Here is a 22730-nt window from a genome sequence, read left to right on the forward strand (position 1 = left end):
AGGAAATTATCTTCTTTAAAATAAGATGCTGATCTTTGGAGGTTTACTACTGGAATGCTAGGTCAAATGACTGACAGGTAGTACTGATTTTTGCCTCCTTGGTTTTATCTTATCCTGGAAGATAGCTGCCTCCAATGATGCCTGTTGTCTCCGCCATGCTGACCTCTGGAGAGGCAATTCCTCTTTGAAAAAGTCGGCCCATGCCTGACAGCCCTTTCCTTTGTGGTTCCCACTAACACAGCTGATATAGGCTTGATTCTTTTCAAAAAGACTATTAAATATTGAAGAATAAACAAGAAATAAAATACAAGAAGTGCTGCCAGATTTACCTAGCATCTCCGATATCACTGTCCCTGATCAAACCACTCTCGCACCTCAAGTCTCCTTTCTTAAAGTCCCAATTTTGCTATATCACTTCCCTGCTTAACTCTTTCATGGCTTTTTATTTGTACATGGATTACATTGTAATATATTGACTTTCTTTTGGTATTTCCTGGAGTAAGAAAGGTTTTACAGTTATATTTACATAATGATTATTTTATTTATCTGATTTGAGGAGTTACAGTTAAAATTGGGATGATACTTGAGAAGGATGAGGACCTTCCTGTGTAAAGGTGTAAGAGTTACAGCTCTTTCATATTCCCAGAATAGCTTCATCAGGGGTCACTGGATTTCAAACTCTGTTTCCTATAGTGCTGGGTTTCTGCTGAGGTATATCTAGGCTGCCTCAAGGAGAAATCCCACTGGGTGGGACTATAGCCCTCCACCCCAATTCCACCTGAAGAATTCTTCCCTAACCCATTTTATATATTGGTGATCTGCATAAGATTTTTTGAGGGCTGTCTGCTGCTTTCAAAAAAGGTAGATTGGTGAGAAATCATTAGATGATTTCTAAAGTTACTTTCAGCTCCAAAATTCTCTGAATATCCAGCCCCCTTTATTTCTTTCTTGATTCATTTTATGTTAACTTTGTTCCATATAGTTCATATCTTATTGGAAAATAATAGAATTTCAGAGCTACAAGAGGCTTTAGCAGTTATCTTGTCCAGTTTCCCAAAATGAACTCCAAAGAGTAAGACTCCTGAGAAATGTTGATTGCTTACAAAAAGGACTATGTAGCCAAATACTTTGAGATTGTACTTTTGTCACATTGCTTATTAGCATTTTAAAGGCTCTGAAAACCCTTTAATCTTAAGTCAGCATTTTCTACATTTATTTGATCATAGAGTCCTGTTTTTGGATAATACACCTTTTACCATCCTGTGGAGGGAAATTTGGGAAAAACATAGTTCAGCCCTTCCTTTTGCAAAGAATTTGAGATAGAAAATGATTTTCCAGGGTTACACACCTGGTTATCAGGTTTCAGTGATATTTATTCCTAAATTGTCTCTGTTTAACTTCAAGTAGGTTATAAATTCCTTATGGACTGATAGACTATGTCTTACAGTTATTACCTCTCAGGTGCTTAGTTTTTTATTGGGAACAAGTGAATAGTAAATGTGTGGTAGCTCTATGATTGAACCTGTAAGAAAATGAAATGTTACAGTATGAATTAGCTTCTGTGTACGTTATGTATATGTTTTTTTCATCTTTTAAAAACAGAATTGCTACTCCCCCACACACACCCTTCCTCTGCAATTGCAGTGTGTTTTTTTGTTTCTCCAAAGGTTCTGTTGTCAGTAGTTCATGGTCATTGATTCATACTGTTTATTGGAAATAACTCTGTGGGCTGCTTTGCCTCAGGGATAATTTGATTAGGGGTGCTGTTGTCTCACACCATTCAGGAAAATTTTACACCATAAGGGGTATTAGATTTGTCACAGAATGCTATTGAAGGAAAGCCAGGGACAAGCAAGCTAATAACATGCTAACCTGGTTATTAACATTGGACCTTGTGGCATTTTTGTTTGCCATTTTTTGTTGATATCACTATCTTCCTAAGAGACAAGCATGTGATGAATATGATGATTTTAAGTTGGCAAGGGCAGAAACTAATACCAGATAAAGAAGGTTATGGTAAGTTGATATAGAGCCCATGCTTCTGGAATAGTGTGTTTCTGTCCCCCGAGGTTAGATATCTGTTTATGATAGAGAAAGCATTTGTGTAAGAGAGCAAGATTGGAACACTCTGAAATGAAATGCTCACATTGACCACATCAGCTGTAATGGAGCATATCTGATGTAGTGACTCAGCCTCTGTGAATCTGACCGTGTGTATGTGCTCTGTTTTGTACAGGGAATCATCATCCAAGGACCTGCTGGAGACCACCAGAAAACATGGGGAGGGGTAAGTTTCTTTTCCCTTTTGAGTGATTTAGACTCTCTCTATAGCTACTGTAGCCAGGAAATCAAATTTGTAACTCATAGTATTTTTGTGGACATTTAAATTATATTCCTTGTTAGTGTTAGAAAGTTTTTGTCTGAGGCAGGGCTATCCCGAGAAAGATCAACAAGCACACATTGCTCACTGGGTCAGATAGCTCAAAGTTGATAGTACATAACTTGCCCAAAACCGAGCTTCTTTATAACTCTTCCTATGGTTTCTAAGTTTTGTTCATAGTAACATTAAACAAACAAACACAGCATAATTCTACTATGCAACGAATGACAGTAAAAAATTCATCTGTGAGGTTGATTTGTAAACAGTTTTCATTTCCCTTAAAATGTTAAAGCCCAACATTAAGACCTATTAGATGAATTCCTTGTGTTTATTTTTACTTTCTCATAAGACTATTTATGGGCAGTGGACAGTGGACAACAGACAAATTTAAGGTCATTTCATTGTTAATATTAATTTAAACAGCCACCATGGTGACTGCATAAATAATTCTAATCAATGTAGATCACGTCAACCTAAAATAATCTAAAGGGTCAGAATCTAGTTAAAGAGAGTTTATTGAAGCACAAAGGTTGAGGACAGGCCTCCCCGGGAAGCACAGATTCCAAAGAATGGAAGTCAGTGTTCCAAATTGTAGAAGTTTAGAATCACTTATAAAGACAAAATTTAGGAAATTTTAACAGAATTTCAACATGTTTCTATGTAAGGCTTAATGCATAGTTATAACAATCTGATGAGTCAAGGTGGTCCTTCTCTTTTGGGAAAGGTATATTTAACATTCCACACTGAAGATTTAACTGTCATGGGGTCCCTGTTCAAGGTGCTATCTGGTCTGAGTTAGGTACAGGACAATAAAGGAGGCAGTTAATCTATAACAAAGATCAGTGACGGGAAGGGGGAAGTCTGTTCTCTAGTCTTCCCTAGTCATTTACAAACAAGAACAATGAGCAAGAGAGTTAAGCTATAATCTAAGAAGCAGAATTGCAAAGTATGTTACATGACTCAGATCACAGTCACATCTCTCTCAAGGCTTTAAGTGTTTTGGAGGTTCCAATAGCTTTTAAATTTTATTTATTTTCACAATCAAAATCAGAGTGCTATGAAGGCCCTCAGAGGAAGATCAGATGAGGTATAATATAGATAGCAGAGTACTGGACACAAAGTCAGAAGGCCCGAATTCAAGTTCTACCTCTACTACATTGATCAAATCCTAGAGCCTCCCTAAACTTGTTTGTTCATCTTTGAGGTGGGATGAATACATTCTGTACTTTTAGCCTCAGGAAGTCATGGTTGGCATAATGTGATAATACATTTGAAAGTGTTTTGAGGCTGGGTGCGGTGGCTCATGCCTGTAATCCTAGCACTCTGGGAGGCCGAGGAAGGAGGATAACTTGAAGTCAGGAGTTTGAGACCAGCCTGAGTAAGAACAAGACCCCGTCTCTACTAAAAATAGAAAAAATTAGCCAGGCATGGTGGTGCGCACCTGTAGTCCCAGCTACTCAGGAGGCTGAGGGAGGAGGATCACTTGAACCCAGGAGTCTGAGGTTGCTGTGAGCTAGGGTGATGCCATGGCATTCTAGCCCAGGTGACAGAGAGAGACTTACTAGCCCAGGTGACAGAGCAAGACTCTGTGAAAAAAAAAAAAGTGTTTTGAGATCTCTAAAGTATAATGGAATCAAGCAATGGTATCTGTTCATTGTTGTCCTTATTGGATAAGTATATCTTCATTGGTTCTTTCAGTGGTCAAAATGGTTACTTGATCAGATGCTTTTCTGTAGGCAGCAGGGCTAGGACTAGGGGTATGCGAGTAACTGAGAGTTCCTTCTTATGCTACAGCTTGCTTTCCATACCCTTGTATGGGTTCTGGTAGGCAGCCCCAAGAGTTATGGATCAGTCATGGAAAATATCTCTGGAACCTTCTTGAGTCAGCTTTTGCTACTGTTTTCTCCAGAGCTTCCCTTGGAAATTTATTAGCCCTAGGGATTCTGATTCTTCCCAAACCTTCACAAAAGATGTCAATCTCTGATGGTTTAGAAATTTTAAAAATAAATAAATTTCTAAAAAATAAAACTAGTCAAAGTTCTGGGACTAATTCATGTTATGTCTTGCCCCCAAATCAGCTGTCAATGGAAGCTTACAGAGTAGCCCATCATGGCTTGGTCCTCACCCAATTCCAAAAGCTTCAGGTAGATTTGGAGAATATTCTGGTTGTTGGATACCACCACAGCCATATGGAGAAGAGAACCGTACTGAGACAAGGCAACCCATTCTTGTTTCCTCTTTTCATTTTCAGACTAACCAAGTCACTAGCAAAGGGATCATTTTAGGTGCTTACTTTAAAAGACGTCTCAGCAAGTATTTGTTCAAATCGTAAGGCAATTGATGAACAGTTGATCCTTGAACAATGTGGGTTTTAGGTGTACTGACCCCCCACACAGTAAAAAATCCAGGTATACCTTTTGACTCTCTAAAAACTTTACTGGTAGCCTACTGTTGACCAGAAGCCTTACCAATAACCTAAATAGTCAATTAATACCTATTTTGTATGTTATTTGTATTATATACTGTATTCTTACAATAAAGTAAGCTAGAGAAAAGTAAATGTTATCAAGAAAATCATAAGAGAAGATATATTTACTATTCATCAAGTGAAGCGGATCATCATAAAGGTCTTTATCCTCATTGTCTTCACATTTCATAGGCTGAGGAGGAGGAGGAAGAGAAGGAATTGATCTTGCTCTCTTGGATGGCAGGAGTGGCAGAAAATCCGTGTATAGGTGGACATGTGCAGTTCAAATCTGTGTTGTTGAATAGTCTACTATAGTTCCTGCTAAAGAACAGGGCATGATAATGTAATCTGCAAAGATGGGCATGTTTCCAGCCTGGAGATGAGACAAGGGAAGTGCTTCAAAGAATACTGCTTTAACAACACAGAAGCTTGTGATAGCATTTTGACTGTTTTTGTTGACCACTTTAAAAGCATTTGTAACATCCTGAATCTCAAAGAGACTCTATCCTTTACTCTCTAAGCTTTGCTTAGTTTGCCTGATTACATTTGTTAATTGCTGACACTGTTATTGGAAAAAGAAAGATGCTACTGTGTGCCATTTTTCTCTTTTCTGGCGCTATACAATGAAGTTTTTGCTGGATTTGGCAAAGATTCTCACAAACGTAGCTCAATGTATCATACAAAGGGACACAGAGGAAAATACCACAAAGATACGGCACTAGCCTCATTAAATGAATTAAGGATCCATGAAAACAAAGAACACAGCTGGACAACTATACAGTTTAGGTGAAAAAATAAAATTGAATTAAAATTGAGGTGAATTTCTTTTAGTATTCTTTGATACTGGATGAAGAAATTATTTGTAAATATGTGTCAGAAGAATCATTATTTATGTGACATAAAAGATTCTAAACAAATTCTAAGTCTTATAATAAAAAGGGGGTAGGATGAGAACAGACTTGTGTATTTATTTTCTTATTAGGCCACCACTAGTATCCGTTGTGTGTGGCATTGAAATTCCATTTACTGTATATGAATTCTTAGGTAGAGCTTTGTATTTAAGACTCTTAAGAACCTATAATTACTTTGATATTAACAAGTGTCTGTAGAGTACTTTATAACTCATAGATATTTCCTCTACATTATCTTATTTGATCTGTATGACAACCCGATGATATAAATAGGGCTTATTATCCTCATTTTATATGTTATAAAACGGAGGCTCGTAAGACAGAGCCAAATGCAAACCCAGGTCTTCTTATATCTTTTTCTTTTCTTCCAATAAACCATGTTCTGGATATCCTAGTCATCAGTAGCATGTAAAGTGACTTAAAAACTTAGGAGTTATCTGTTGCTATGGGAGGTATAGAAGAAATTATTTTCTAAGATCTATTAATACGATGATGTTCATATATCATGGAGACTAGACAGATAGGCCAAGGGAAATGGCTAAATGTCCATCAACATTTGTGGTAACAGCTAAAACACATGTGTATCAGATAGTACAATGCCTCAAATATTAAAATCTGAGCAGTAGTGATACATGGCTGCAGTGATTGAAAAGGCAGCAGCGCTGATTGGCAATGATGTAGTAGATAATAAGACAATTCAATTCAGAAGCTTGCTCTGTACAGCTCACAAGGGAGGTACCTAAAGTAAGTGCCCTGACACTGCTTACCTGGCCTATGTGCAACTCACCCTTTTTGACTGATAGATTTTTATCTTTGTGGCTTTTCTTGCCACAAAGAATATAATTTATCATGGAGCACCAAAACAGTATGAGATGACAAGATGGGATACTAGTTCGATAAAGAACAGCATGTATAAATAAAATTATATGCACAATTCTAGTAGAGAATTAACATTTTCAACAAAGAAGAGAATATGAGGTTTTTGCAAATGTGCATATATATATATATAAGCTCACAAAATCTTATGTACATAATACAGTCAGTCCTCCATATATGCGGGTTCCACATCTGCAGATTCAACCAACCACAGATCAAAAATATTCAGGAAAAAAATAAAAGTAAAAAACAATACAACAATAAAACTAATACAAATAAAAAAACAATATAGCATAACAATTGTTTACAAAGCATTTACATTGCATCAACTATTAAAAGTAATCTAGAGATGATTTAAAGTGTACAGAAGAATGTGTGAAGTTATATGCAAATATTATGCCATTTTATGTAAGAGACTTGAGCATTTTGATATTGTCAGGGGGTCCTGGAACCAATCCCCAGCAGATATCAGATGACTGTACTAGAGTATTTATCTTTAATCATCTTCAGATGGAAATTAAAGCTTTATTTTACTTTTTAATTTCATCCCTGAGCAACTGGTATATTCATGACAAAATGATAAAAGGCTCAGTACTCCCAGTAAGTATTATCTTTATCTACAAAGAAATTTCTTTTTAGTTTTCTTGCTAAAAAATTCTGGGATTATTATTTTTATTATAATCTTTCAGTAGAATTTGATTTTTTTTTTTTGAGACAGAGTCTCACTGTGTTGCCCAGGCTAGAGTGCTGTGGCGTCAGCCTAGCTCACAGCAACCTCAAACTCCTGGGCTCAAGCAATCCTCCTGCCTCAGCCTCCCGAGTAGCTGGGACTACAGGCATGCGCCACCATGCCCGGCTAATTTTTTCTGTATATTTTTAGTTGTCCAATTAATTTCTTTCTATTTTTAGTAGAGAGGGGGTCTCACTCTTGCTCAGGCTGGTTTGGAACTCCTGAGCTCAAACAATCCGCCCGCCTCAGCCTCCCAGAGAGCTAGGATTACAGGCGTGAGCCACCGCGCCCAGCTGAATTTGATTTTTTAAAAATATATCTGCCTTCCATCTGAATTTTTTCTATCTCAGAACACAGTTTTATTACTGCATCTTCTAAGTGCTATAACGGTAATTTGTGGTATCTATTTGTCTAATATATAATTACTGATGACTAATTTCACTGTCTACCTTAAAAACAGAGCTTCTGAAAGAAGTTCGTCATGCTGTCTCAATAATAGCAAACCACAAGCTGCTCCTACACATCCTTCGCAAAATAGGAATAATACTTAGCCATGAATCTTCAAAAAGATTAATTTTGCTTTGTTGCTAGAAAACAATATATCTGGAATAGCTAATGTTTCCAGTCAGGCAGGCCTTATTTATAGAGGATAACTAGAATAAAAATATGAAGAAAGCTTAAGCTTTTTTCTGTTTCTTCTCTTTCAGTAGTTAATCTTTGAAAATAGCTTTTACCTACCCTACTTAGAAGAAAATCTTAGGTCTACAAAATCTTAATATGAAAAGTCAGTTTCCATATTAATTTCCCCTACTTAATGGTAACATGCCCTTAATGTTCTAGTAGGAATGAATATATAGTCATGCTATTAAAAAAAAAAAAAAAAAAAACAGTAGCAATGCTGCCATTTAGTCTTTGTTTCTTTTTTTTTTTTTTTTGAGACAGAGTCTCGCTCTGTTGCCCGGGCTGGAGTGCCGTGGCTTCAGCCTAGCTCACAGCAACCTCAAACTCCTGGACTCAAGCAATCCTCCTGCCTTGGCCTCCCGAGTAGCTGGGACTACGGGCATGCGCCACCATGCCCGGCTAATTTTTTCTGTATATTTTTAGTTGTCCAGATACTTTCTTTCTATTTATAGTAGAGACAGGGTCTCGCTCTTGCTCAGGCTGGTCTCGAACTCCTGAGCTGAAGCAATCCCCCCGCCTTGGCCTCCCAGACTGCTAGGATTACAGGCGTCGGCTACCATGCCTGGCCTAGTCTTTGTTTCTTATTAAAACATAGCAGCATAATTCCTTTGGGTCCTTGGATGTGCTTGGCTCCTTTAGCCCAAGGAACCCAAACGTGTCCCCCTACTAATCAAGACTTAGTGGAAGGAAAGATGGTTTACAACCACCACAGTAAATATCTAAGTTCTTTGATTCACTGCTGAACTACTGCTCAATTGAAGCCGTTTCTAAACTTTACCTCTGAGCATACAGCTCCATATTTTCAAACAGGGAATGAACCTTCAAACTGACAAGGTTTGTAAAGTGACTGTCTCATAATGTAGCAACTAATTTTATTTGGCAGCTCCCTGGACTATAGTTCAAGTGAAGGCATACATTTAAAGTCAATTAATTATTTCATTTTCTGGCCTATATTGGATCTGAGAGTCCCTTTATCATGGTGACATATTCATGCCTCTGTAGTTTAGATGATGTCACCAATTTATTATAAACTCCTATCTTCATAATTTTATAACAGTAATACAAATCTTCATGAGGCTGACAACTGCCATCATGTTTTCTTGGCAAATCTTTGCCACAAGAAAAAAAAATGGGCTAACTATTTAATGGTCAGGCTATTTTTTTTTTTTTTTTGAGGCAGAGTCTTGCTCTGTTGCCCAGGCTAGAGTGCCGTGGCGTCAGCCTAGCTCACAGCAACCTCAAACTCCTGGGCTCAAGCAATCCTCCTGCCTCAGCCTCCAAGTAGCTGGGACCACAGGCATGCGCCACCATGCCCGGCTAATTTTATATATATATGTATATATATATTTAGTTGTCCAGATCATTTCTTTCTATTTTTTTAGTAGAGACGGGGTCTCGCTCTTGCTCAGGCTGGTCTCGAACTCCTGACCTTGAGCGATCCAGCCGCCTCGGCCTCCCAGAGTGCTAGGATTACAGGCGTGAGCCACCGCGCCCGGCCTTATTTTTTTTTTTAACTCATAATAGTGCGTGATGCCTTTTGTCTCTGCTATTTACTTACTAAAGAAGAAAATAACCTTTGGTACATAAGTTTGGAACAGTTTCTCAACCTCAGCACTATTGGCATTTTTTTAAATTGAGGCAAAATTAATATAACATAGACTTGACAATTTTAAAGTGTACAATTCAGTGGTGTTTAGTACATTCACAATGTTGTACAACCATCTAGTTCCAAAACATTTTCCTCACTTCAAAGGAGACCCCATACCTATTAAGTAGTCACTTAGTATTCCCTCCTCCTCCCAAACTCTGCCAACTTCTAATCTGCTTTCTATCTCTATGGATTTATTTATTCTAGATATTTCATATAAATGGAATAATATAATATGTGAGCACATTGTACACATATGTGTCTGGCTTTTTTTCACTTACCATAATGTTTTTTAGTTTATTCCTGTTGTATCAGTATTAGTACCTTATTCCTTTTTATGACTGAATAATATCCCATTGTATGAATGAATATACCACATTTTGTTTATCCATTTATCAGTTGATGGACATTTAGCTATTTTTTACCTTTTGGCTTTTGTGAGTAGTGCTGCTATGAACATAAATGTACACATTTTTCATTGAATATCTGTTTTCAATTCTTTTGGGTATATACCTAGGAGTGACTGTTGGCATTTTAGACTAGATAATTCTTTGCTGTGGGGGCTGTCTTGTGTATTGTAGGATGTTTAGCAGCATCCTTGGCCTCTCCCCACTAGATGCCAGTGGGACTTCCCACCCTTATATTTATGATAGCCAAAAATATATTCAGATATTACAAAAGGTCCCCTGGGGGGACAAAATTGCCCGAGGTTGAGAACCACTGATTTAGAATAAAGGAAAGAAAATCTTTAGAGATAAGCCATATTTCACATATTGTGATGTTTTCTTTTTAAATTGTTATTTATTAATTTTTAAATAGGTTTTTTTTTAGGGAAGTTTCAGGTTCACAGCAAAATTGAGTGGAAAATACAGAGATTTCCCAAATACCTCCTACCCCCACGCATACATAGCCTCCCGCATAATCAACATCCCCCACCAGAGAGGTTCATTTGTTAGGGTTGATGAACCTACATTGACACATCATTATCACCCAGAATCCATAGTTTACGTTAGGGTTGTTCATTCTATGGGTTTGGACATATGTATAATGACATGTATCTACCATTATAGTATCATACAGAGTAGTTTCACTGCCCCAGCAATCCTTTGAGCTTCACCTATGCATCTCTCCCTCCTCCCAAGCCCTGGCAACCACTGATCTTTTTACTATCTCCATAGTTTTGCCTTTTCCAGAATGTCATATGGTTGGACTCATTCAATATGTAACCTTCTCAGATTGGCTTCTTTCACTTAGTAATATGCATTTAACGTCCCTCCATGTCTTTTCATGGCTTGATAGCTCATTTTTTTTTTTTTAGCACTGAATAATATTCTGTTGTCTGGATATACCATAGTTTATCCATTCACCTACTAAAGGATATCTTGGTTGTTCCAAGTTTTGGAAATTATGAATAAAACTGCTATAAACATCTGTGTGCAGGTTTCTGTGTGGACCTAAGTTTTCAGCTTTCTTGGGTAAATATCAAGGAGAGCAATTGCTGGATCATATGGTAAGAGTATGTTTAGTTTTGTAAGAAACCACCAAACCGTCTTCTAAAGTGGCTGTACCATTCTGCATTCACACCAGCAATGAATGAGAGTTTCTGTTGCTCCATATCCTTGACAGCACAGATGTTGTCAGTGTTCTAGATATTAGCCATTTTAATAGGTGTGTGGTGGTATCTCATTGTTTGAACTTGCAATTCCCTGATGACATACAGTCGTGAGCTATATAACAACATTTTGGTCAATGATGAACCACATATAAAATGGTGGTCCCATAAGATTATAATACCATATTTTTACTGTACCTTTTCTATGTTTGGATATGTTTAAATATACAAATACTTACATTGTATTACAGTTGCCTACTGTATTCATTACAGTAACATGCTGTACAGGTTTGTAGCCTAGGAGCACTAGGCTATACAGTATAGCCTAGGTGTGTAGTAGGCTATACCATCTAGGTTTGTGTAAGTGCACGCTATGATGTTCATGTGACAAAATTGCCTGACAACACCTGTCTCAGAATGTATCTCTATCCTTAAGAGACACATGGCTGTATACTATGGAACATCTTTTCATATGTTTATTTGCCATCTGTATATCTTATTTGGTGAGGTGTTTGTTAAGGTCTCTGACCTATTTTTAAATCTGATTGTTTGTTTTCTTACTGTTGAGTTTTAGGAGTTCTTTGTCCATTTTGGATAATGGTCATTTATCAGCTATGTTTTCTGCAAATATTTTCTCCCACTCTATGGTTTGTCTTTTCCTTCTCCTGATATTATGATGGTTTTTATAGAAGTAAGTTGAGTCTAAAGGAGAGCAGTATATGCTTCTGGAGACTAAGTTGTAGTCCTAGTCCTATAATCAAGTAGCTGTGTTGTTGGATAAATCACTTAAGCTGTAGATTTCAGTTTTATGGTCAGTAAAATGAAGGGGTTAAATTGGATCATTGGTTTTCAGTGTGCTCAGTGAAATCCCAGGCCTTCTAAAGGGGCCTCTAAGGGGCCACCTTGAGGGAAGAGAAGAAAGGGAAGTGCCCCAGGAGTATAGCACCTCTTATCCATATAGAACAACTCTACTATTTTGTATTTTATCTGTTTTTATTTCATTATAGTTTTGATTTTCAGAGGATTCCATGACTAATAAAATCTAGAAGGCCACTAGATTAGATGAATTTCAAAGATCCCTTTCAGCTCTGAGATCCTATGGTGCATGAATATTAATTATCATCCACCTTTTGAAGCTGTATTAATGTGTAAAGGGAAAGAAAAGAAAGTGATAGAATAACTAGTAGAATAGTTAATATCATGTGCTTCTCTGAGGATAAGAAATCAGTCGCTTCCCTACTTTATGGTTTTGCAACATGTAATTCTTCCAGTGTTTTCAGTGTGGCCTCATATAGTCAGTATATTGGTTTGAACCATATGAAATGGCTGAAAGTCATCATTTTGGCCTTCAGAAACTATAGTTTCATATGCTTCAACCAATTAAATGCAGTATGCATAGGGAACCCTTGAGTTCAGAGGCTTCTTAAGCATCCAGTTCATATATATCACTGAATTAGAAGCATGTGGACTTCATGGGTGGTTAAAGGTCTACTTCAGAAACAAATGAGATTATAGAATTCTATGCATCAGCCCAGCACATCCTTTGGGATTGATTACATGTAGAATAGCAAGAGTGTATTGAAAAGAATCAAAATCAATCTTGCTTTTACAATTATTAGGTTTATTTTGGCAAATACTAGTAGCCTCCAATAGTTTAAGGCATGTGAGGTCTAGACCTCTCCACAATGTGGTTACCAGATTACAACAAAGTCTTAGGCCAAATTTTGCTACACACATAAGACATTTATTAACAAGAAGGCACAATTCTGCCATATAACCTATTATATAAACTCCATGAAATCCCACTTCCTTCCCCTTTTAGGTCCACCTACAATACCTAAGATAAAAAGTTCATCTGAGGCATATGTGACAGCATTCTAGCCATGGTATTCCTCTAATCCATCTAGTTAGATTAAAGCAACCAAGAATCCTTCAGATCAGCAGTTGAACATGGGGCCTTTTAGAAGTCAAGTCGTGGCCACCATTCCAAAGGGTACAAATTGCAGGGGCTTTAGATTTTTATATTGTGTGCAAGTAAAAGCTGTGTGCAAGCTGCTGTCATTTCTAGAGCAAATCCACATATAAACAACATTGATTTCACCAGTGAAAAGTCATTTCTGAAATCCATTTGCTAAACTAACAAAGGCACTAACTTTTCAGTGAAACTCCATTGTGGGCTGGAAAGAAAGATGGTTGAATGCTTTTGTGGTAGCCCCCTTTGGAATGTGGCTTTTTGGTTAAATGTAGTATGCATCCTACTAGGACAGTTATCTACTTCTGAAGTCTAGATTACAGCTATCACATAGAATATCAGACTGTCTATGCTGGTGGGTTGTAAAGCAGTCACTATAACATAAAGTTATGTGTTTAAAACTGTATTTCATATTTGATGAGTTCTATCTACCTCCTTTTTTTCCTATTAAGTGATGATTATTAGTCATAGATATTTCCATATTCTTCCATATGAGACAGAAGTGTAATCAGTATAGGTAGGATCCATAAACTAGAAAGGAAATCTTATGGTTGTAACAACTGTAAACACTAAGACTACTGATATTCTTGGTGATACAATTGGTACACTAGTAACAGGAGTAATAGCCATCTTTGGAATTCTCCTGTTTTGATAATTATACCTGATTGTATGCTTAATCATTCCAAATTAGACAGTTTATTGATTCCATATTTGTTTACTGTGGGCAAGGCATTGCCCCTAGTTCAGAAATATCATGTGTTAGAATACCATACCTTTAAATCAGTTGGCATAATTGTTAGTAATTTGATTGCTGTCATCTGCCATTTCCTGAAGAATTCTATTTGATAAGAAGTAGCTATAAATTTAAAACTCCTTCAAAGAAAATTTTGCCTTTTACTTTCTTTTGTGGGAGAATCTGTTGGGCCATTTCTATCTCATTTTTTTTTCTTATGAAGCATAAAATCATTAGACAAAAGACATCTGAATGTATGATCTGAAATTTGGCTTTTAGGAAAACCATATTGAAATAGTTAGTATCACTCTGAGGGAACCATATTTGTTTTGTTTTTGAAGAATATTGACTTTATAGACATGCATTATCTCTTTTAGCATCTCTCTTATAGAAATCCATTTCTGGCATATTATCTACACTTATTCCAGGAAACCTGCCTGTTATCATCTAGCATTTCATCATATGCCTCTGGTAGTACAAAGATATTTTTTAAAAAGTCTTAGGTAATTATCATAACCACCACATTGTCCTCAGGAAGAGGGTTTAGGGTATTAAAGATATTAATAATAATGTTTTTTCTTCTCTCAAACTCTTAGACTTCCCACTTTAACTAGCTCAATCCTGTAACTTCAAATTATTTTTTAAATATATTAGCCCTTGAATATGTTTCAGCTCCCTAATTTCTGTATAAACACATACTATATGTCTTTCTCACTAAGTTATAAGTTTGAGACAACCTGGTTGGGCTCATGAGCACCACCGTGCAATAAATTTTGAATCATAAACATACCAGCTATGAAGAATTTAACCTTTAATTTCCATAAATAGGTTACGGTGATAAAATCAAATTGGGCAATATTCTATTTTTCTACCTCCCTAAGTAAGGATAGTAGGATGATCCAACTAGCATCTTTTTAGTTTGCATAATTTTGGTTTTTAGTAAGTGAAATGTCACTTCAGAATGTGAGACTTTATTTTCCTAGGGAAAGTTATTTGCATCAGTTTGTGATAAGACGTCCCTATTTAACAACTATTTCAGCAGGAAAAAAAATCTTAAAGGTATTGTATGCAGGCACAACTGGGTAAATAATATCAAAATGACTTATAAGCAAGAAAACAAGGAGTTACGAATGTGACACTTTGTAAGATTTTTAAAAATAAATCTGAGCACAGGACTGGGTAGGGAGGGTGCTTTGTTGATTTTCTCTATTTGTTCGTTTATTTATTTATTGTTGGTTTGGGGGATGGTGATTGGTTGGCCAGAAAATAATGAATTAATGTCCAACAAAGATTTGCATAAGATACACTACTCCCACTTTCCAAAACTCCATTTATAGAACTCTTTACTGTTACAACTGAAAGTACCTAAGAAATCCTATTTAACGCCCTTGCTTCAAAAATTAGGAACCAGGCCCAGATAAATTAAACAATAAATATAGAATCATGCAGCCAGTTTAGTGCCAGAGCTGGAATCCATGTATCCTGACTACTACAAATTCAGAGTTTTTTCGCCATACCACATTTTTCTTTTATGCTACAGTTTCACTTGTGTCAACACAGGGTTGGTGAAAGTGGTGAATGGATAATGGATATTGGCTGTCTTAGACTTCAATAATATATCTCAAAGAGCAGCTTCCATATGACAAACAGAAGGCTCGATTAAGTAGATAGCTTTGCATGTTCTACAGTCTTAAATGAGAAGTTCACTAAACTAATAATAATAAACTAAAGATTATTAGAGCTTTATTCAGAAAAGAAAAGCAGATTCCTGATTAGTTTGTGGACTCATTACAGATTCAGTCTGTGATACACCAACATTTATACCACATTGTCTAGGAACAAATTTTCCATTTGAATAAATATATTTTGCGGATTGCCTATGCTCACCTTTTTAACATGGTAAGAAAACTTTTTAAGAACTAAATTTTTGTGGAAATAGTTCTAAATTAGATTACATAATTTACTACCTACTTAAACATTATCCTGAACATCATATGGCTCTTGATTGGTGATTCAGATTCACCATGATAAACATAATCATTGATAGCTGCAGCTTTGGGAACTGTTAGTGTGAGGGAGGTTAGATCCTACTGTAAGTAATCCCCAAAGGGCCTTCTGCCTCTCTTTTCCCTTGCCTTCAGATTAATTAGCTTTCACTTCTTGTTGCTGTCAGTATGTTGCTCTGGTTCAGACCACCCTGCCTCTTCTACTTTTCAGTTTTCATGTGCAGTGAGCCTTTCAAGTCTCGTAGCCAGTTTCATGAACATGGATAGAATTAATTGACCCTTGATTAGTCTGAGGGAATTAGGGCTCCTCTATAGGTAAAGCATAAGATAAGTTATAAAGCATGACCTTGGTGATCTCTTGTGTCTAAGTTCATGAGACTAGGTTTATTTGAATACCTTCTGTATAAATGAGATATTACTATCATTAATATCCATAATGATTATGTAAAATATTGAATAGCCACGTGAACTATCAACCTAAAATTCAATAGAACATAATTTAACTAATGTGTTTTGTTGTAGTTATTCATGATTCTCTAAACATATGTATCTGTCATGTATATAATTTTTCTTTCTTAATCTGTCCTTCGTAAGAGCTTCTTTGTGGTCCGTTGTTAAAATTCCAGTGCTGATAAGCTATCAACATACATTTGACTAAATTGAAGTAATAAAGTAATAAATGTAAGGATATAAATTATGATAAAGGATGTTTCCTCACAAATTTGTTACAAGTATCAGGCCCTTATAAATAAAAGACCGGAAATAGTCCTTAGTTTACATCCAGAAGAATTTCTGAAATTTTTAAACCTCGTGATATTCCCAAATATTTATGAATCATCAAAGTATATTGTAATGACTATGCAGCATTGAATAATTGAAAGGACTCACAAGATTCTATAGGGTATATTTTCATAAGGGTTTAATAATGACTAAAGGTACGGTGTAGCAGGAGAAAGAAAATGGTCCAAAGACCATTTTTAGTAACACAGAACATGCTTGTCTTCTAAATGTGAACGACCAAAATATGTGCAAGATAACTTTGGTGTCAGGGCAGCCAAGGCACAAGTTTACTGAGAATCTTTGATATTCCACTGATCATGTAGCTGAAACTAGGCTATGTAATCAATTAAATCAGGTGCAAACCATCAGCCTATATATTTTCAACAAGCAGGTTAGACAAGCTAATACAGAATGCCTCCAAGGGAGTTTCAGACTTTAAGCAGCACTTTATAAAGCCAGTCCATTTCATCCCAGACTTGACCAAGGGGGCCAAAGTCCCAGGCATTCCTGCAGTTATACAGACAGAATGCAAGTTAACTCTATCTTTACTCCTTTATTCTGTATTTTCTAAGAGCATTTTTATTATAAGCTTGATAAATCTTTAGTTTTTCCTTTCATAGAATAACTGCCACAATGAAAATGAGTCAAACTGCTATTTATTGTAAATCTATTCTTTATTATACCCTGAGCAAAGCATTCTATTACATCATTTGTAACTATGAGATTGCTGCTATTATTACAACTTTATAGATGAAGAAGTCACGCTTAGGCTTTTGCCTTCCTCATATAGCTGTGTGCTTTGACACCCCTTGTTCTTACTTTCTAACTGATATGCACTACTTAGCAAGCTTGGGATAGCAATGAGATCACATTTGTTACTCAGATTAAACAACTACAACCTCCTTCCCCCAATAATGCAATAATGTCTTTCTTTCTTCCCTCACTAACCTGTTTCTTTGGGAAACCCAGGAACTCCAGGATTGCACATTAGGTCTAGAGGAGGAGGCCCTAACTCTTGCATCGAAGAACAGATATGTAATACGAGGCTCATTTGTAAAATGTCCCCATTCTCTATTGTTCTTGATGTTCTTGCTGCTATTGCTGGTGTATAATCTTACATTAAAAATAGGGGACCCAAACCAGGCTTTCTGGTACCCAGAACAGTTCCAAGGTCATTAGAGGAATAATTACAGTAACTGAGGCATAGGTTGCCCCAGCTTGGCTGGTAGTAATTTCCAGCAGTGCTGGGTCGGGGGACACCTTTCTACCCAGCATTTCTTTCACCTGTGCTTACTCCATACCATAGTAGGCTTCATTTTTCAATATTTCAGCTATTTAGTGACCTTGCTGTTTCAGTGTTCATATCCCTGGCCTCTTCCACAGGCAAGCTCACAGAACCAAGGTGGCTAACTGAGGAATGGCTGGCTTAGCATAGCCTACAACTGGGTGATGTGTCTGGCTGGTATGAGGAACTGCACTTTATCCTTTTCCTGCTAGCTATAACTCTTATCAGGGCTTGTAACTTTGAACTTCAAAAGGGATGTCAGTCTCCTTCCTCACAGAAGGAACTTCCCAGCGCATTTAAGCTTGGTGTTCCAAATGTATTTGGGAGAGCAGTGGCAAGACTCCATCACTCTCCAGATCCCCTAGATCAGAGATTCCCAAACTTTCTTAGTTACCTTAGTTATCACAGGGATTTTTTTCATAGCAGCTGTAGGCCAAAAGAAATTCCTAATAGTTCCATTTATTAATTAGGTCCAAACAAATTAATAAGTATTTATATCTTGGTAGCATCATAGCCATTTGAAAAAAGATATTATTAATAATATACACAAATCGAAAGAAAGCAATATATTTACTTCAATCTTAAATAATCATACAATTATGTACTAGTGAGATGTATGTGCCTGCCATTCTCAAATGATGGAATCAGATTGGATACTGCCATCCCCATCTCCATGTGATTTTTCACGTGGCATTTTTTTTTATCACAGCTGGAAGTCCAGCCTTGCACACACACACAAAAAAGGGATGTAGAACTGTCTAATGATAAAACTATGAAGTACCTCAAACTAATAGTTTGTGTGGTGTCTCAGATGTTGAATATCACTGCATTTCCTTAAAAAATGTAAGATATATTATATGTCCTTCAAAAAATGTAAAATGTCTTGCACGTTCTCTGCAAGTTTGCTGAAGCACCCTGGGGAACTTCACTGCACACTTTGGGAACCAAGGTGCCAGTTCTTGCCAAGCCAAAAAGCATCTGGCTATGCCCTCTTCCCAGAATAGCAGGTATCAAGCTACTCCATAGCTACTAGGGGAAACCAAATGCTTCTTAAAAAACAAAAAATACCTGCTCCAAGGGAAGCAAAAATTGAAATATACTACAAATTTTAAAAGCTTTCTCTTGCTAAAAAAAGGATATTCAAGTGCTGTCTCCCAAAAATTTTGCTGTACATATATTTTATACAATATACAGATATGTTTCACAACCATATATTAAGTTTGCAATGCTGCTTCATAATTATAGGCGTGGTCCTTGGCCTCCAATCTTCTGGGCATTCAAGCCTCCAACTCTCTCCCATTTTGCGTTTTCATTTATTCCACATGTATTTAATCTTCTTCTGTACTAAATTCTTTAATAAGTATTACAAAAGACAGAGGTTGGATCAAAATATTAATACATGGGCCCTGCCCTCATAAAGCTTATAGCCGATTACAACCCGGTGAGCAGTTTGAATCGAGAATTTGGCAAGCGGCTGCTTCTGTCCAGCGGGCGCATACTCCAGGCTGAGGCCTCCACAGAGAGTGGGACCCACACCTCTTCCTTGGAGGACTGGTAGTGGACAAGGGGTGCCCAAACCAAGAGCACCCTACCTGCCTGCGTTGTGTGGAGACGCAAGCTAGCAGGTCAGACATGCCACTTGGGGGGAGGTTTGAGAGCTGTACTTGGGTAGTGAGGGAGCCCATGTGGACTGAACTGACAGGAGAGTGCTGTCGGGGGCCAAAAACCCCATGATATGGGAGAGCACCCGCCCCTCCCTGCAGGGAGATCCCAGCCCAGCACCTTAGCTATGAAGAGTTAGGCCCCTTCCCTGCAGATAGCCCTCCCGGTTCAGAGAGCCTGGCCTGACTTTCCTCCCAGTGGCTCCCCCTAATGGCTGGAAAAGCATTACTAGAAAAACTTTAAATATGTTGAAAGTGTACGTTTTCAAGGAATAAAGGATGAAAGTTTAAAAAAAAAAGCGTATAGCCTTGGAGGGGAACCAGACAGTCATACCAAACATTATAATAAAGTTTGATAAAGTGCTATAATTGAAGTATATATAAATACTGAGAATCCATAGCAGCTCTGTTTAATGAAGTAGGGAGTCGAGTCTGGGGAAGGTTTTTAGAGGATGTTACATCTGAGTTTAATAGGAGCTCACTAGACAGAGGAAATATCAGATGCAGAATTATGAAGGCATAAAAGAGCTAATTCATAGAATGGTGAGATTTGGTTTGACCGAGGAACAAGGTGCATGGCCAAAGAAATCATCCATTATCCATATCTTTCACATCTGTCCCTATCCATTCCTAATGCCACCACTTGAATGCATGATCTCATTATTTCTTAAGCTGGTCTATTGTAAGTAACCTTTTACCTGCCCTTTCTCCCTTCATTTTCCCATTGTCCTACCCCCAAATCTGTTGTATATATACATAGTTTTTTAAGTTATTCTCCCCTAAGTATTGGTCTAAAACCTTGAATGGCTACCACACTGTTCAAATATCTTAGCCTAGCATTAAGTGCCACCATTATATGCCAGTTGGCCACTTTCCTACTCTTCCTGTTTTGCGTCTTACACTCTGGCCCTACTGACCCCACTCACTGTGCTTCATATATGCCCCTTGCTCTCCTTAATTCCAGGCCCTCACTCACTGTTTCCTTAGGATGTCTTTCCTTGCCATGTTTGCATGTCCTAATCCTGCCAATCCTTAAAAGGCCAGCTCAAATACACTTTTCAGGGGTCCTTCCCCTGATCCCCCACCACACACCCAATAGAAATATGTCTGTCTTCTGACCTCAAAGAGCATCCATCATGAGCAGTCTTACAATAGAGTTCTTTGTATATCTCTCTTATCTTTGTTACCTCTTGCACTGAAAAACCTTGAGGGCAGAGGTCATCTGCTATTCATCTTCGTGACTTGTTCCACCTTTTTATTTCATTTAATTTTTATTGTTTTCTTTTGAAGAGAAAACATGGACTAGAGCTTATTCTGAAATTATGAAAAAGTAGTTAGGTTTTTTGAATAAATATACTTATTGTGTGTGGAGGGTGTGCATAAGCCTTAGGTTTGAAATATTTTCTTTAATAAGAGTGTTTCCTAACTGAATCTGAAGAAAAAAAGGTATAGGTTTTTATTGATTTCCTTTAATGGGAAAACTGCATGTTGTATATAACACCTCAATGTTGTGTTCTCAAGCACATTTACATTCTGTATACTTGCCATGTCATGTGATCCCTGATTAAAGCATGCACATCATTCCTGACAGCTGTGAGTTAACTCACAATTTAAGGAGAAGGAGGCAGAGGGAAGTGATCAACTTTAGTTTCAGACATCACTGCTTTAGTTAAAAGTCCTAACGCAAGCCCTTGCAGACTAGAAATTGCTTGGTGTTTTGAGAAGAGATAGTTTGATTTCATCCTGTAGATCAAAGCTGACACCTCCTCCTTTATTTTGTTTATACATTTTTAAAAAAGTCTAATTCTAGTATCGTCATGTAAGGTCCATTAGATTTCCAAAGTACTTTGATGAGGACTGGCAAATACTCTGCCACCACCTTCTGTTCCCTATTATGGCAGACATAACTAAGCTAAAATGGTATTTTTCCTACTAGTCAGATTCTTACTCCAAGTGGTATCTTCTATTAATAATTGACCAGATTTGGCGAGTGAGATCAAATATACTTGCCAGCTTAGTCCATCTAGAGTCCTCAGTATTATATTACCTTGTCTCCTGGTACAAATAAATACATAGAAGATGATTATGGAATGCTCTTGGTAATTTCATTAGGCTGGGATTAGAAGATCTCTTTCCTGCTATATTACCTTCCAGTTGTTTATCCTTCTGAATTAGCCTGCTTTCTGGTTACTGGGTAACCGGAGTTACCTGAATTGGCCTGCTTTCCTTGACTCCCCTTTTCCATTTAGATAGCATATAAGAAAATGATTTTCTCTTATGAGTATTTAGCGTTTTTTTCTCTTAAAAGTTCAAAATATATTATTGTTGATTGTTTCTTTTATCCTCAGGAAAACTGACTCAACACCAGGGATATCTTAGACTGCATTGACATATGTATTGTGTTTAAAACAAGGAAGCTGATAATCCTGATCAATTTTGCACTTCTCAGACCACACGCAGTACTGCACTCAGCATAGGACATTGTATTTTATGAGAGAATGTATAGAGACTCAAATTCATTTTATATGACAAACGAAGAAACAAGACATGTTTATACTGAAAACGAGAAGCCCTAAGGGAAATAAAATCATCTACTGTCTTTCTCCATGTATTATTTGTCCTGTTATATAAAGGAGACTTTTGTGCCATTTGAGATGGTATAAATAAGACCAATGGCTAGGAAGTTATTAATTTGGTGAAATGTCTCTTGGAAAAGGGCACCATAGTCAAATAAATATGACAAATACATGTGCCATGCCCCTTTTCAGGAGATTTACAAATACAGTCATGTGCCACATAATGATGTTTCAGTCAATAATGAACCACATATATGATGGTGGTCTCATAAGATTTTAATGGAGCTGAAAAATTCCTGTTGCCTAGTGACATCATAAGATTGTAGCATAACACGTTACTCACATGTTTGTGGTAATGCTGGTGTAAACAAACCTGCACTGCCAGTTGTATAAAAGGATAGCATAATTATGT

General features: G+C 37.1%; 1 protein-coding gene across 1 annotated transcript in view; it reads left to right on the forward strand.

The window, feature by feature from the left end:
* Positions 1-22730, forward strand: part of PRRG1 (proline rich Gla (G-carboxyglutamic acid) 1) — a 104279-nt gene that overhangs the window by 44260 nt on the left and 37289 nt on the right. The window contains exon 2 of the mRNA XM_012642088.1: positions 2237-2287. Within this exon, the coding sequence (XP_012497542.1) occupies positions 2278-2287 (10 nt within the window). The 5' untranslated portion in view covers positions 2237-2277. The remainder of the gene's footprint in view (positions 1-2236; positions 2288-22730) is intronic.

This window comes from Propithecus coquereli, unplaced genomic scaffold (genome assembly GCF_000956105.1).
Source record: "Propithecus coquereli isolate 6110/MARCELLA unplaced genomic scaffold, Pcoq_1.0 Scaffold173, whole genome shotgun sequence".
NCBI lineage: Eukaryota > Metazoa > Chordata > Mammalia > Primates > Indriidae > Propithecus > Propithecus coquereli.